Source organism: Jaculus jaculus, chromosome 1 (genome assembly GCF_020740685.1).
Source record: "Jaculus jaculus isolate mJacJac1 chromosome 1, mJacJac1.mat.Y.cur, whole genome shotgun sequence".
Classification (NCBI taxonomy): Eukaryota; Metazoa; Chordata; class Mammalia; order Rodentia; family Dipodidae; genus Jaculus; species Jaculus jaculus.
In genome coordinates, this window is record NC_059102.1 from 292,486,155 (window position 1) to 292,503,625 (window position 17,471).

Consider the following 17,471-nt stretch of genomic DNA (forward strand, 5'->3'; position numbering starts at 1 on the left):
TTTCAGCAGCACATGGAACATTCTCCAAAACTGACCATGTATTAGGACACAAAGCAAATCTTCTTTTTGTTTTTGAGGTAGGGTCTTGCACAGGCCGACCTGGAATTTACTATGTAGTCTCAGGGTGACCTTGAACTCATGGCAATACTCCTACCTCTGCCTCCCAAGTGCTGGGATTAAAGTTGTGTGCCACCATGCCCAGCAAGCTAATCTTAACAAATAGAGGAAAACTGAAATAATTCTTGCACTCCATCCAACCACAACAGAATTAAACTATAAATCAACAGTAAGAAAAGCTATAGTGCATACACAAAATTGTGGAAACTAAATGATACACTACTGAATAATGAATGGGTCAGTGAAGAAATCAAGAAGGAAACCAAAAAAAAAAAAATTATAGAATTAAATGATAATGAGTATACTACATACCAAAACCTTTACAACACAATGAAGGCAGTCCTAAGAGGGAAATTTACAGCTTTAAGTGCCTATATTAAGAAATCCCCTGGTGCACTCATTTTCCCTCCCTCTCTATATTTCTCTATCTGCCTCTTTCTCTCTCAAATAAATAAAAATAAAATATTAATTTAAAAACCAAAAAAAAAAAAAACGAAATCATAAAGGTCACAAATAAACAACTTCATGCTTCACCTTAAGGCCTTGGAACAAGAAGAACAAGGCAAACCAAAAATCAGTAGACAGGAAGAAATAATAAAGATTAGGGCAGAAATTAATGAAATAGAAACCAAAATAAAACAACCCAAAGAATCAGTGAAACAAAGAAGTTGATTCTTTGAAAAGAGATAGATTGATAAGCCCTTAGCAAATCTGACCAAAAGAAAAAGAGGTGCTTGCTTGTAAAGTCTGACAGCCTGTGTTCAATTCCCAGCACTCACATAAATCCAGACACACAAAGTGTGCATGTGTCTGAAATTCATGTGATGTGGCGGGAGTCTCTGACATGCCCATAATTTCTTTCTCTCTCAAATAAATAAATAAAAATATTTAGAATCATTATGTGAGAGTCTCATCCATCTTATGACCATGTTGCTTCTTTCACTATAACTAACTTTATACTACAATGTATTTGAGAAATTCAATCATCTTATTTATTTATTTTTTAGGTAGAGTATCACTCTAGTTCAGGCTGACCTGGAATTCACTATGTAGTCTCAGGTTGGCCTCAAACTCACGGTGATCCTCTTACCTCTGCCTCCCAAGCGCTGGGTCATCTTAAAAAAATTAACACATACTTGTTTTAAAAGGGCAGTGATGGGCTGGAAAGATATCTCAGCTATGAAAAGCATTTGACTGCATAGCCTTATGGCTTGGGTTTAATTCCTTTGTACCCATGCCTGATGCACAAAGTGGCATGTGTCTGGACTTCATTTGCAGTGGCAGGAAGCCCTGACACACCCATTCTCTCCCCCCACCACCCCACTCTTTCTCCATTTCTCTCAAATAATTTTTTTAAAAAGTCAATGATAATTACTTTAACATTTCTTCCATAACTAATTAATACATGCCCACTATTTACTTGGTACTGTTCCAGAAGCTGAAGTTATTATATAAAATAAAAGTCAAGTTCTTCAGAGCTCACATATGGCACTTTTTTTTTTTCCTAGAAAAGGAAAAAGTAGGAATATTCTTGTGATCTAAACTAGACACAGCAATTATCTGGAGGGAAAGGAGAAAGGTAAATATAAATGCTGTTTGTTTATAAACTTGCTAGAAGACTCCTAATGAGTCTAAGAACAAAGGGTGATGAATTTAGAAGAAAAAGTAATTAAAGCTTCAAATTTAATGATTACCTCTGAATTCCTTGAAGAATATCCTTGACAGCTGCCATTAACTTTTGAAGACATAGAAATGCTTCTTCAAATGATGCTATTTTTGAAGTAGTCAGAGCTGAACTTTGGCCCAATCTTTGAAATACATCCGTGCTAAAACAGAAAAAGATACTTAGAATAGGTACCAAGGTCATTTTTGGGTACATGGTAAGTTTGAAGTCAGCCTTGGGTTACATGAAATCCTGTCTCAAAAAAAGAATACATAAATAATAATAAATAAATAATACATTACTTATAATCTTTAGTTCACACGACATGGATGTTACTTCTAATATAATATATGAGCAAGCTGAACAGGATACAAATATGTTGGGAAAAAAAGTTAATTATAGTCAAGGACTAAAAAAATGATTCCCAACATGACATGGCCTGTTGCACTCATGAATTCACAGCAGCTGTGATTACCTGCACAAGACCTAAACAAGATTGGGCCTGTCAACATTCTGTCATATATGGAGGAGGGGCTGATGAGGCCTCTGAATTCCTTCCTGAGGAGTTATTGGCAGCTAATGGTTTCTGAGAAAGAGGGAGACATTTTCTTCGGTAGTTTAGCCACTGGTAGGATGCCCATACCCCAGTAGATAACCATGTACTCCTGCTCATGCAAGCAGCCCTGATTAGAACAGTGGGTCACACACACACACACACACACACACACACAAAATACAAAAAGAAAACGGACACCAAAGTAAAAGTGGGACTAGTTGGGAAGTAAAAGGGATTTGGCAGAAGCAGGGACAAAAGAAGGTGATAGAGATAAGTATGACCAAAATACATTAGATACATGTATAAAATTGTCAAAAACAAAAGAAATTTTAAAAATGAGAACACTTACAAAAAAAATGATCCTCTGCTGGGTGTGGTGGTGCACACCTTTAATCCCAGCACTTGGGAGGCAGAGATAGGAGGATCGCTGTGAGTTCGAGGCCACCCTGAGACTACATAGTGAATTCAGGTCAGCTTGCCTGGGCTAGAGTGAGACCCTACCTAAGGAAAAAAAAAAGGCTAAAAAATATTTTTATTTATTATTTGCAAGGAGAGAGAATGAAAGTGGCTGCTGCAAATGAACTCCAGACATGATTTCTTGTGCCACTATGTGCACTTGGCTTCACGTGGGTACTGAGGAATCAAACCCAGGCAGTCAGGCTTCGCAGGCAAGTGCCTTAACAGCTGAGCCATCTCTCTAGCCCCTATTTCCAGTTTAATTAAGGTCTTACACCCTGGTAATATGTTGAACCAAGCAGGTAACTTTTCATTGGTTCTGACCTATTTAAATAATATTTATCATCTTGATCACATCTGAATCACCTAGACAGAATTTTTTTTTTTAATATGCTCTCGGCTTCATCTCATTCCTACTGGATCCAAGTATCTAGGAGTTCAGTTCAAACATATACAGACACATACTCTTAAAATTCTCCAGGTAGTTTTGATGCTTACCTGTATTTAAGCATAAATATTTTAAACATGCCAATTTGAGAAAAAGGTCCTCAGTAAGACAATTTGGCACATTAAACTTACAACCCAAACACTAGCTGTCTAATAAATAATAGTAATAATGGAAACCCAACACAGAGCAAACTTGTAACATAAGAGTTAATTATCTTGGAAATGTAGTACCTGTTCTGATAAATTGTAGTCCACACATTTTCTAGGACAGACCAGATTTCTTGATGTCTGGTAAGTTGGACAAGATGAGTATCCAAGAAAACATTGACCTCTGGGCTATGAATATTCATGAAAGTAGTATCTTCTTGCTTTTTACTCACTGTGCTTTCTGAAGAATTTGGCTTAAGTTTTGTCTTGACCTAGGGAAATATGTAATATATAAAATGCAACTAGAATGCCAATTGTGCTTATAAATGTACTAGCTTTCTGGAAGTGCTAGCTATTCTTTCTCTTATATGTACAGAATAGTCCCAGAAATGTGTAAGAATTAGAAAAGATATTTTTCTTTTCTGTTCCATATTTCCAATCCATTTATTATAGTGACCTTTCTTAGTTAACATGTTAATGTCAATTTAAAAATACTTTTTAACATTTAAAATATTTTATTTATTTACATGTGTATGAGTGTGTCATGATGCGTGTGTGGAGGTCAGAGGATAAGTCTTGAGGTTTCTGTACTCTTCTTCCGCCTTCTTTGAGACAGGGTTCTTGCTGCTGCACATGCCAGTATAGGGGCTGGAGATATGGCTCAGTGGTTAAAGGAGCTTGCCTGCAAAGTCTGATGGTTTAGGTTTGATTCCCCAGTACCTACATAAAGCCTGACACAAAGTGGTACACGCATCTGGAGTTTGTTTGTTGAAGCCCTGATGTACCCATTCTCTAATAGATGATTTTAAAAAAATGCCAGTCTAGGGCTGGAGATATGGTTGAGGCACTTGCCTGCAAAGCCTAAGGCTCTAGGTTCAACTCCCCAGAACCCAAGTGAGCCAGATGTACATGGTGGCACATGTGTCTGGAGTTCATTTGTGGTGGCTAATGTCCCTGGTATGCCCATTCTCTTCTGTCTGTCTCTCGAAAATAAATAATAAATACATTTTTTTTATATACCAGCCTAGCTTACCCATAAGCTTTACATTTCTTAGATTCTCTTGGATTCTTTCTCACACTACTGTAGGCATAGCAGGATCACAGATGCATGGGTGGGTTTCTATCAAGCTTTACATAAGTGCTGAAGCACTGAACTTTGTTGGCAGACTATATAAGTATGTACCTTTAACCATTGAGCAATCTCTCAAGCCCTCTTTTAACATTTTTATACATATAGTATTGAACTACAGTGTCCCACTGAAGGAGGATAGGAGAAAGCTAACTGCTTTTAGGTAGTTTCACTTAAGAGACTGAGGCCCAGAGAAAATCAGGAGATGCCACCCTACCTGGCATAAGAATGGAACTCTTGGCAGATATGGAACTTGTGTCTGATTGAGACTCATCTACAGTGTCCCCTGCTGTCCACAGTCTAGTGTGCTACCTAGATAGACAGCCCAGGTGAGCTGGCTCTTGGATCTGTCCTCCAAATCTATAAGCCAACAGGGTCTTCCCCTTGCATATAAAGGCTGCTCTGCCTACCTTCACGCTGGCCACAAGGATACAAGAGTCTGACTTCCATCCTTCACCGCCCCACCCCCACCAAGGCTGGCTAGGTTGGGGGGAACAGCATAAAACTATTTCTTAGTCTGCAGGAACTTTTCTGCTTGCCTCTGCTTTATACTTTGGGGTAACATTCAACTTTGATTACATGTATGAATTGCCTCTGGTGTATGAATCTACCACATGCATATTTCTCTTGCAGTACAGATCTACCATGTGAATGCTTTCACTAACTCTAGACCTGTTACCTATATATGTCTTTAAACTTGGGGTAACCATGAGTATAACTCTCTTCATTACTTATTTCTCCTCTGAATTGCTTGGTCTCTGCTTAGATTTTCCCTCTTATTTTTCCTTAAACATCACTTTTTCTTTTAAAAAATTATTTGAGAGACAGGGGGAGAGGGGAAGAGAGAGAGAAAGAGAGAGAGAGAGTGAGTGAGCAAGTGAGCGAGAAAGAGACAGACATAAAAAGGGAGAGACAAAGAGAGAGAATGGGTGTGCCAGGGCCTCTAGCCACTGCAAATTAACTCCAGATGCATGTGTACCTTGTGCATCTGGCTTAGGTCAGAGTTGAACATGGGTCCTTTGGCTTTGCAGGCAAGTGCCTTAACCACCAAGCCATCTCTCCAGCCCAACTGTTCTAAATTTTGGTATTACTTCAAAATAAAAGAATAATAATAAATAGAAGAACAATATTACTGAGCACCACTGCTTACTTTTTGATTCAGTAAGATTTCAGGAGATTCTTAGCATATACATATTCAAAAACATCCCAAGGATCTCACTCTAGCCCAGGTTAACCAGGAACGCAATCTGTAGCCCCAGGCTGGCTTTCAACTCATCATTGCCTTCCTACCTCAGCCTCCAAAGTGACGGGACTAAAAGTGGGTGTCACCACACCTGGCTCCAACGTGTTTTTGGTACATGTGAGATTCACTAGACTAGGGCGCTGGAGAAGAACAGCTGAACAACAGCACATAGCCTTCACCTAATGAAGGAGGACAGAAGAAAGCTAGCTTTTTTGTTTTAGGCATTTTCAGTTAGGGATTAAGGCTCAAAGAAAACTAAGACAGATCAACCCACATGTCATCTTGCCCTGACACAGTAACAGCAGAAATGGAACTTGGGACTGATGGAAACTGATCTACAGTTTTCCCCCTGCTGCCCAGTTTAGCACACTAACTAGACAGATGGCCTAACAAAGTGGTCCAGTGATCCACCCTCTAAATTCATCAGCCAATCAGGTCTTTCCCTTGCCTACGAAGACTACTGTCGTCTTCTTGCCAAAAACTCCATCCCACCAGGCCCTGCTAGGCTCTCCTCCCTCAGCTTTGTTTTTCTGCTCCACTTGCATACCTCTCTTCATTTGGGCCACAAGAATGCATGTGAGTCTGGCTCCTTCCTCACCCAGCCTAGCTGGGGGGGTGGGGAGAGCATAAAACTGTTTTAGTTTGGATAGCTTTTCTGCCAGTCTCTGCTTTATTATTTGGGGTAACTTCTCTCTTTGATTACATGCATGATTTTCCTCTGCTTTCTGAATCTACCATGTGCAAGTTCATCCCAAGTTTCTCTATATAATGTCCTAGATTCTACTTTCTTTTTTTTTTTTTTTTCCTTTGTTTTCCCCAAGGTAGGGTCTCACTCTAGCCCAGGCTTACCTGGAATTCACTATGTAGTTTCAGGCTGAACTTGAACTCACAGAGATCCTCCTACCCTAGGCTCCCAAGTGCTGGGATTAAAAGCGTGCGCCACCATGCCCAGCTCTAGGTTCAACTTTCCAGGTGCCAGCAGCTTTACTCTAATCTCTTTAAAAGTCTTAGTTTCTCTGTAGACCACATGCCAGCAGCTGTTTCTCTCAAGTCCACGTGTTTGCAGCTTTCATCTCTCTTTAAAAGCTTGTTTCTCTGAAGTCTACATGTTTGTAGCTTTACCCTACTTTCTCTTTAAAAGCCTCTCAGTTTCTCTAAAGTCTATATGCTTGTGGCTCTACTAGTTCTTTTCCCCCGAAACTTCGATTTCTCTTAAACAAACCTTATAAACTATACAGTCTTTCCACATAAGAATGTGTTTCCTAAACTCCACAATTTGTGGTTTCTCCCTTATAAATAAACCCCACATTTTGTGATTTTCCCCTCAATAAACTTAATCATAATTTATCTTCTTGAGTCCATCTTTATCAATTCTTTGTTAAAGGAAGAACAGAACCCAAAAATTGGGGTTCATAAGTTCTGGGAGACCTCTGAACCCTAAAATCCTGCATCACTACTATAAAAGAAATAATATAAAATCCCAACAATTTCCAGATGGAATGGTGCACATGTGTAGTTTCAGTAAATACCCCAAAGGCTTAATTAAGCAAGAGGATCCCAAATTTGAAGCCAGATTGAACTATACAGTGAGATGCTCTAAACTAAACTGAAAAAAAAAAATGTGGTGGTACACACTTTTTTAATTCCAACACTCAGGAGGCAGAGTTAGGAAGATCCCTGTGAGTCTGAGGCCAGCGTGAGACTACAGAGACGTAAAACATAACCAAAAAACAAGTCACGCATGGTAGCACACATCTTTAATCCCAACACTTGGGAGGCTGAGGTAGGAAGATCACCTTGAGTTCAAGGCTGCCCCGAGCCTACAGACTGAATTCCAGGTGAGCCTGGGCTAGAGTAAGTAAGACCTTACCATGAACTGGCCCCTCCCAGGCAAAAACAAACAAAAATCCCAACAACTGTTATGATGCAGCTTCCATAAGAATTTGTTTTTCCTAACTCATAATACTTTTACTTAAAAATACATTTAGAATGCCATAATAAACTATATTAGTCTTGATCTGTTATTGTTAGCTAAGTTCATTTTTAGAATGCATGTGTATGATCAGCTACTTTAAATGGCATTTCAAAGTGTTTTACCTCTGCAAATACTTGGAGTAGTTTGTTCACTTTAGCAAAGGTCTGTGGGAGAATACCATCATAATTTGATCTTGTGCTGAAAGCATGCAACAAACTTTTAGAATCCAGAAGCAGAAATTTCACTGTTGCAAAATCTACTGCCTTATTAGCTAGTAAGAGAAAAAGAAAGAAAAAATATGTAAAAATAAACATTCAACACAAAAGCCACTTTGGAACACTAATCTAATAACAATTTTGGAATTTAAGAAGAATACACATTTACATCTACATGTCATACTTCATTAAGCCTTCTGGTACAAAAAACAACAACTGAGCACAGTTATTGTCAAAGTCCTTCAAGGTGACTCTGGTATTATTTTCAGATTCTACGGAATTCCCTCAGTATGATCAACTTTAAAGTAAAAGAAAGCAGGAGAGTAATATGCTTCAGAGAAGGAGATAACCCCTAAACAAGGGAAAGCAGACTGTTCAAAGCTGAAGTTGCTCCTCATTTAGATCCAGTTATAAAGGCAATGGGAGAGACACACATTAGTGGCAAACAGGTGAGTTAGATAAGGTTCTAGCTAAAATTAGCATTCATCATGTAGTAGTTTATCTTCAATTTAATCTCTTGAAAGTGAATACAAGATTTAGTGAAAATAATATAATACACAAATGTTTAGGGAAAACAAAGACTTTGGGAAACAGTGAGAAGCTAGTTCTTTCCCCTGTAAGTTAAAGCGAGATGATATATAATTTGCTCTCAAAGACACAAAAATGTTTATAGGAAATTCCTAAACTAGGTAGGAAAGCTGGTGACAATAATTTCAAAGATTTCAGAAGTTATAACAATACAGGCAAGATGGTGCACGCCTATAAACCCAGGACTCAGGAAACAAAGGCAAAAGGATAACTGCAAGTTTAAGGCCAGTCAAGTCTATACAATGAGACACTGTCTCAAAACACACACACTTTCTCATTCTCTCTCTCTCCCCCTCTCTCCCTCTCCTTTTCCCTCTCTACAAAAAAGTTTTCAAAAATGAAACTTAAGTAATTTTCTAATGTTGCAAAATAAATGAAAAACATGCCTTTCCATCATTAAGACAAAATGAGAAATAACTATTTTCAAAGGCAAAATAACCATGTCATAGCATGTTTTGTTTGTTTGTGTTTGAATATTCATAGTTTCAGGGATACTATATTTAAGTATGAGCATGGTTTTCCTTTAGCACTATGAGTTAAAAATAAAGCAAGCACTGCTTTATATCACTTATACAACAAGAACCTTCTTGTGATATTCTGAAGGGCCAAATGAAAATATAAAAGATCACTTTGAGAATTATATACTATTTAGTAGTCTTAATTTAAAGGAATGGTTATAAAAAAGCTAATAGCTTCCCTTTTATCCATCCCCCTGATATCCTATCAAATCAGCATTTTTTTTCTGACAGGTATATTTTCAGTTCTTTTTGTCCATGACTAATTTGTCTCAGGGTGGCCTTGAACTCACAGCAATCCTCCTACCTCTGCCTCCCAAGTGCTGGGATTAAAGGCGTGCACCACCATTAGTTTAAATTCTTGTGGGAAAAGAAATAAGAACTGATGCCCATGGAACAGACTGTAGGTGTGATGGGTTCAGCTTCTTTTAGGGGTGCTTCTCCAATGCAGTCTGTTTGGTAACACTTACATCCTTGAATTAATCATTTAATGTCTACTTACAAAGACATCTTAACTAAGGGGTTCTAGAGATTAACAAATTTGGTAGCCCACCAGGTAGTATGGGAGAGTATTAAATGTAGTAAGTAAGAGGGCATCACTGGATTTGCAACATGGTTTGTTTTTGGAAAATGACCACTGGGTGATTTAAGGCAGGGTTGGTGGAATCCCTGCATGGAGGTCTAATGAAGGCATGTGGGCTGCAATGGAGACCCCAGGATTTTTTTGGAAATGCCAAGACATTTACACTGCAAAAGATAGCACTGGGCATAGCAAGAAATTAATGATCCACTGCAAGATATGAAACAAATGGGCAAACATCAAATCTGTAGCTCCCAAGTCTGACATCTAGAACCAGGGATGAAGTCTGGGGTTCCAATTCTGCTCTTCCAGCTAGGCTGTTTACATCCCAGGGAACACTCCATCCCAAGCCAGCAGTTCTTGGAAACCATCCCATAGTCTTGGCTCTCAGGACACCAAGGTAGAAGGATCTCCATGAGTTCAAGTCCAGCTTGGGTACAGAGTGAGTTACAAATCAGCTTGAGTTGAGATAGACTATGCATGCACCACTTTATTTTTAAAATTATTTATTTATTTATTTGAGAGTGACAGAGAAAGAGGCAGATAGAGATAGATTTACAGAATGGATGCACCAGGGCCTCCAGCTACTGCAAATGAACTCCAGATGTGTGCGCCCCTTGTGCATCTGGCTAACGTGGGTCCTGGGGAGTCAAGCCTCAATCTGGGGTCCTTGGGCTTCACAGGCAAGTGCTTAATTGTTAAGCCATCTCTCCAGCCCCATGTACCACTTTCTGCATCTGGCTTTATGTGGGTACTAGGGAAATCAAACCCAGGCTATCAGGCCCTGCAAACAAATGCTGCCCCTAACTGCTGAGACATCTCTCTAGCCCAATTTTTTGATGTGTGTGACAGGGTTTAAGTATGTCAGGTTGGCCTCAAACGTGATATGTAGCCAATTCTGGCCTTGAACTCCTGATCCTCTATCCTCTACCTACGTGCTGGTTTGTCATCATACCCAAAGTTGACTTGACACTAGACCACTGTGAAAGAAAAAAAAAAAGTCATACCTTTAGAGAAATTTTCATATAAGCTGTCAATAGTTAAAAGCAACTTCTTTTCCATAACTAATCCAAATACAGCCAACCAATGTTTTTTAAAGCACTGCAATAAACCTATTACAGTCCATGGTGGTTTCACATACAGCATCTAAAAGGATTAGAAGAAATTTATCATCTATTGATTTAATTTGCATTATTTATACATACCTATGCAGGAATTCTTACATGTACATGAAAATAGTTGAATTCCTTTTATTAATAGTTTATTTATTAAATAATTAAAGTACAATTCATGAGGCTGGAGAGATGATGGCTCAGTGGTTAAAGACACTTGTACAAAGCCCTTGGTCAGAGCTGATTCCCTAGCACCCACATAAAGTCAGATATTCAAAGTGGTACATGCATCTGGAGTTCACTTGCAGCAGCAAGAAGCCCTGGCATGCCCATTCTCTCTCTCTCTCTCTCTCTCTCTCTCTCTCTCTTTTTCAAGTAAATAAATACTTAAAAACTAGAGCATAATTCTTTCTTAAAAAATTATTTATTCATTCATTTATTTGTGAGGGGGAGAGAGAATGACTGTAATAGTGTATATTACTATGAACCTCTGGAATAGCTTTATGAGGGTAATGTGGCACTGAAGCCAGGCCAACAAGCTTTGCAAGCAAGCTTCTTTAGCCAATGAGCCAACTTCCCAGCCCAAAAAAGCATAGTCCTAACCAGAGAAGCAATACTAAAGAACAATTTACATAATAATACTGGAGGCAAAATCTACATAGAGAAAAAAGATATCTAATGTAACTAGCACTTGCTACATTCTAACAAAGACATATTATAAAGACAACTGATCATTTAATTAAGATGCCAATACCTCTTTCTCTAAATAATTTATACTTTTGGGCTGGAGAGATGGTTTAGTGGTTGAGGTGCTTGTCTACAAAGCCAAAGGACCTAGGTTTGATTCCCCAGGACCTATGTAAGTCAGATGCACCAGGTGGCAAATGCATCTGGAGTTTGTTTGCAGTGGCTAAAAGCTCTGGCATACCAATTTTCTCTTTATATATATCTGACTCTTCCCCCCTCTCAAATAAATAAACAAACCATCCTTTTACTATGAAATTTCCAGTTTATATCATTCCTCCTTATACTTTTTTTTAAAAAAGTTTTAATTTTACTTATTTGAGAGAGAGAGAGGAAGATGGAGTAAGAGAATGGTGCACCAGTGCCTCCAGCCACTGCAAACAAATTCCAGATGCATACGCCACCCTGTACATCTGGCTTAAGTGGGTCCTGGGGAATTGAATGTAGGTCCTTTGGCTTTGCAGGCAAGCGCCTTAATCACTAAGCCGTTTTCCCAGTTTTCCTTATACTTTTTGATCATTCTTCATTGTTTTTGGTTTAAGACTTGAAAATATAATCAAGTAGCAAACATATCATACTAGAAAACACTAGAATTTCACTAAATAGCTAGATTAAAGACACAAGCTACACCTGATGAGGTATGATGTTTCTCCTAGCTATAAATGTCAGTATCAAACAATAAACTGCGATTTTAAGACCAATACTGCTAAAAGTAGTATTTTATTGAATTGCATAAAGTCTTTAAGAAAATTCAAAATACTGCTGTAGCCAGATGTGGTAGTGCATGCTTTTAATCCCAGAACTCAGGAGGCAGAGGTAGGAGGATCACCATGAGTTCAAGGCCACCCTGAGACTACATAGTGAATTCTAGGCCAGCCTGGGATGGAGTGAGACCCTATCTCGAAAAACTAAAAAAAAAAAAATATATATATATATATATATATGTATATAAAATATACACACACACACACAAATACATATATGCATACATATGTATCTTTTATAATAGTATCAATCTATACAATGATTCTCATATTGACATGGCATAAGCCAATTATACAGATATTCTGTCAAGGCATTTTTACTCAAGTCACATTAAATGAGGAAGTACTTTTTAAAAATATTTTATTTGTTTACTTGAGAGGGAGAGAGAGGATGGGTATGCCAGGGCCTCTAGCTACTGCAAAGGAACTCCAGATGCATGTGCCATCCTGTGCATCTAGCTTACGTGGGTACTGGGTAATTGAACCAGGGTCCTTTGGCTTTGCAGTTTTTGCAGCTTTTGCACTTTAACTGCTGAGTCATCTCTACAGCCTCCATGAGCAAAGTTTTTGTTTTTTTTTAATTTTTATTTATTTAATAGAGAAAGAGGGAGAGAAAGAGAGAGAGAGAATGGACACCCCACGGCCTCTAGCCACTGCAAACGAACTCCAAACACATGTGCCCTCTTGTGCATCTGGCTAACATGGGTCCTGGGGAATCGAACCTGGGTCCTTTGGCTTTGCAGGCAAATGCCCTAACCACTAAGCAATCCCTCAAGCCCAATGAGCAAGGTTTTTAATGAATTCAATTAAAGCTCAAGGATGTGAGGGCAATCTGGCTGCGACATCTGTCACCCCATTGATCGCCAGGGTTGATTCGGCTGATCTGGCTGGCTAGGCGGGTGTCCCCTTCCTCCCTCACCGCTCCATGTGCGTCCCTCCCGAAGCTGCGCGCTCGGTCGAAGAGGACGACCTTCCCCGAATAGAGGAGGTCCGGTCTTCGGTCAAGGGTATATGAGTAGCTGCACTCCCCTGCTAGAACCTCCAAACAAGCTCTCAATTAAAGCTCAAGAAGGCCTATGTTGTCAACTTGACAGGATTTAGAATTACCATGGAACGAAATCTCTGGGCATGTCTGTGAGGGATTTTCTAGATTAGATAAATTGAGGTAGGAAGACCTACCTTGACTATGGATACATGGTGCCATTTCATGGACTGGGGTCCTGGACTGCATAAAATGAAAAGGAGAAAGCTGGCAGAGCAGCAGCATTCATCTCTTTGCTTCATGACTATGGGTTGAATGTAACCAGCTGCTCATGCTCCTGCCACCAAGCCTTCTTTGCCATGATGTAGCTATATTCTTGAACGGTGAGCCAAAAGAAAATCTTCCTCTTTAAATTACTTTAGGCTGGAATTTTGTCACAGCCTTCAGAAAGGTAGCTAATAGAGCCAGTGCATCAAATACATAAAATGTACCATAAACAATTGTCAATAAAAAATGACTGAGGCTGTGCATGGTGGAACATGCCTTTAATCCTAGCACTCAGGAGACAGGGATTAGGGGAATTTCCATAGATTCAAGGCCAGCCTAGGACTACAGAATGATTGCCAGGTCAACTTGGGCTAGAGAGAGACCCTACCTCAAAAAAAAAAAAAAAAAAAAAAGACTGAGACTGATTAGGGCTGGTGAGATAACTCAGCAGTGGTTAAAAGCGTTTTCTTATAGTCTGACAGACCAGGTTCAATTATCCAGTACTCATGTAAAGCCAGATGCACAAAGTGGCAGATGTGTCTAGAGTTTGTCTGCAGTGGTAAGAGGCCCTAGTGTAACCATTCTCTCTCTCAAATAAATAAAAATATTTTTCTAAAAATGACTGAGTCTTACTCTTTACCCACGTAAGCTAGATGAACAAGGTGACACATGTGCCTAGATCTCATCTGCAATGTCTGAAGGCCCTGGAGCACCCATTTTCTTTCTCTATCTGCCTCGTTCTCTCTCCCTCAAATAAGTTTGTGTGTGTGTGTGTGTGTGTGTGTGTGTGTGTGTATACAAATGAACGAACAACATATATAAAATTAGATGCCAGGTGTGGTAGCACAGACCTCTAATCCCAGCCCTCAGAAGGCAGAGGTAGGAGAATTTCTGTGAGTGTGTGGCCAGTCTGGGACTACAGTATGAGTTCCAGGTCAGCTTAGGCTAGAGTAAGACCTTACCTCAAAAAAGAAAAAAGTTCTTGAAAGACCTGAAAAAATTAATATGTTATGGATTATAGTGAAACTTACTTTTTACAATTATCTCTTCCTTTCTTTCCCTCCCTTCCTTCAAGAGTCAATGGCATGCCAGGGCCTCTTACCACTGCAAATAAACTCCAGACACATATGCCACTTTGTGCATGGTTTTATTTGGGTACTAGGGAATCAAACCAAAGCCATTAGGCTTTACAAGCAAGTGCCTTTAACTACTGAGTCATCTCTCTAGCCCCCAAATACCTTTTCTTGTTCAGTTTTGTTTTTTTCAAGGTAAGGTCTCATCCTAGCCCAGGCTGATCTGGTACTCACTCTGTAGCCATGTAGACCCAGAATGGCTTTAAACTCACAGAAATTCTCCTACCTCTGCCTCCTGAGTAAAGGGATTACACCCAGCCCAAATTTTTTTTTTTTTTTTTTTTTTTAATTTTTCAAGGTAGGTTCTCACTCTGGCCCAGGCTGACCTGGAATTAACTATGTAGTCTCAGGGTGGCCTCGAACTCACGGCGATCCTCCTACCTCTGCCTCCCAAGTGCTGGGATTAAAGGCATGTGCCACCACACCCAGCCCAAATATTTTTTTTTAAATATATTTTATTTATTTATTTATTTATTGAGAGAGACTGAGAGAATGGGCACACCAGGGCCTCCAGCCACTGCAAACAAACTCCAGACACATGTGCCACCTTGTGCATCTGATTTATGTGGGTCCTGGGGAATTGAACCGGGGTCCTTTGGCTTTGTAGGCAAATGCCTTAACCATTACGCCATCTCTCCAGCCCCCAAATATTTTTAATACAACAAATCTTCACTAATAGAAGTAAATTTTAAACTATAAACCAAGCACCTCTGTCCAAAGGTCTCCAAATGCAATTTTCATCTCCGTCTCTAATATGGAAGTTAAAGCTGCTCCAAAACATTTTTCAAGCTCACACAGGATGTGCTCCAGCTGAACAGACAGTGCAGGGCTTGTAGACTCTTCCTCAGGGCTCACTGCTACAGGCAATGCTGCTTTAAAACAAAGTTACTGGCACTATTTAGATAGGGTTTAGCAATAAATAGTTTTGAAAGATCCTAAGTTTCTGGTTTATCTACATTACTGCCATACCCTTTTCAACAGTTTTATTCTTTTAGCTATCATTTCATTAACATTTGTGGATTATAGCTATGAATACAAACTAAAGATTTAAAATGATAGTACTATAAAGGAAACACTGAAAGCATGCTACTCCAACAAAATCATAAATTGAAATCTCATTATCCTTCCTAAATATTCATTTCAATATCATGACAAAAGTTAAGCAATTTATCAAAATGGAAATAAGCAGCATGTATGTATATGTGATTATTTATATAATTATAAAAGCATGATACAAAAATTCTCACTGATTAGGCTGGGGATGCAGGAGAATGCCTATCTAGCACGCACAGAGTCCTCAGTACAAATACATGAAACTGGGTATGGTAGCACAAAGCCATAACCCTAGCATTTGAGAGGTGGGGCAGGAGAATCCAAAGTTTAAGGTGATTCTCAGCTATACAGATTTTCAGTTCAAGGCCAGCCTGAGGCTACTATGAGTTCCAGGTCAGCATGAGCTAAAGTGAAACCCTATCTTGAAAACACCAAAGAGTAATAATAAGTATATAGACAGCAATAATATTAGTAATGTTTGCTTTTAAATTATTATTATTTTCAGGATGGAGAGATTGCTTAGTGGTTAAGGTGCTTGCCTGTAAAGCCTAGCAACCCAGGTTTGACTCCCCATTACCCATGTAAAGCCAAATGCACAAAGTGGCACATGTAACTGGAGTTCATTTGCAGTGGCTAGAGGCCCTGGTGCACCCATTCATTTTCTGCCCACCCCTATCCCCATCTCTCCCTCTCTCTCTCCTTGCAAATACAATAAAAATTGTTATAATTTTCATTTAATACATGTGAACAAGTATTTCAACTTAATACTGTTTCAATGTACAAGATAAAAATTTATTATTAATTCTAATTATTATGAATAATCTTATAACATAAGATTTATTTCTAAAATTATTCTAGAATTTAATTATCCTAAAAAATGTTACCTGTTTTCAATGGTTGGTTAGAAATACAAGGCTGATGACACATCACTGTGTTCAGAGATATATTTAATAACTCTGCACTCAATTCTTCTTTACTGAGTGATTTCACACCACTTATTAGACCTTTACTTCGTAAATTTCTATCATCACTGAAGAAAGGGTTAGAAAAAACAAACTTATTATAAGAAAAACTATACAGTAGTACATATATATAACATATATAGTCTAGTCAAAGGCTAATAATGACTTTCCATGTATATTTTAAGATGGGTTGATCATTAAAACCCTTAATATAAAAGAATTTATATGAAGTAATTATCAACTGAGCTCTTGGTAATAATAATTATTATTTATTGTTTCCCAAGTGCCAGGCATAACTGTCTAAGAGTTTGACATACATTAATCTATTTAAACTTTAGGTAAAATTGTACTTATTTTATCTGTATTTCATAGAAAAAAAAAGTACAGATGTACAGAGGATAAGGAACTTGTCCAATTATACCCGCAAGTAGGAACTGGATTTGAGCATAGGAATATAATCATCTAACGAGAACTAAACATAGAAAACCATAATATGACAATTACAACATTACTCAGAATGAGCTTTAAGACAAATAATGCAAATGTGCTGTTTGCTGAAAGAAACCAGTATGATTAATACCAATTTATGAGAATACAGAGGAAGGCAAGCATAGTTAGTAAATGAAATGACACCAAGGGCTTCATCAGGGGAAATGATATTATCAGATCTGTTTGCTAAAGTGTTATTCCAAAACACAGCAGGCTTCTAGCTTTTAAACAGCCAAGTAGTTTGGTCAGACTAATTTTTCTACATATGAGAACTGGGAAAAAAATAACTATCTGAAGGAACTAGGGAGCAATAGCATGTAGAGAGAAGCTTGAG

General features: G+C 38.6%; 1 protein-coding gene across 6 annotated transcripts in view; it reads right to left on the minus strand.

Moving 5' to 3' along the window:
- The window catches only part of Swt1 (SWT1 RNA endoribonuclease homolog), an 81,190-nt gene that overhangs the window by 21,185 nt on the left and 42,534 nt on the right, over nucleotides 1-17,471 (minus strand). For 3 of the 6 annotated variants that reach the window (XM_045141739.1, XM_045141740.1, XR_006635094.1), the window contains 6 exons: nucleotides 16,571-16,716; nucleotides 15,342-15,505; nucleotides 10,639-10,777; nucleotides 7,856-8,004; nucleotides 3,471-3,658; nucleotides 1,812-1,943 (listed from right to left, as the gene is read on the minus strand). In XM_045141739.1, the coding sequence (XP_044997674.1) occupies nucleotides 1,812-1,943; nucleotides 3,471-3,658; nucleotides 7,856-8,004; nucleotides 10,639-10,777; nucleotides 15,342-15,505; nucleotides 16,571-16,716 (918 nt within the window). Of the gene's footprint in view, nucleotides 1-1,807; nucleotides 1,944-3,470; nucleotides 3,659-7,855; nucleotides 8,005-10,638; nucleotides 10,778-15,341; nucleotides 15,506-16,570; nucleotides 16,717-17,471 lie in introns of those variants that run through there. The other 3 variants (XM_045141742.1, XR_006635095.1, XM_045141743.1) reach the window with 3 other exon arrangements.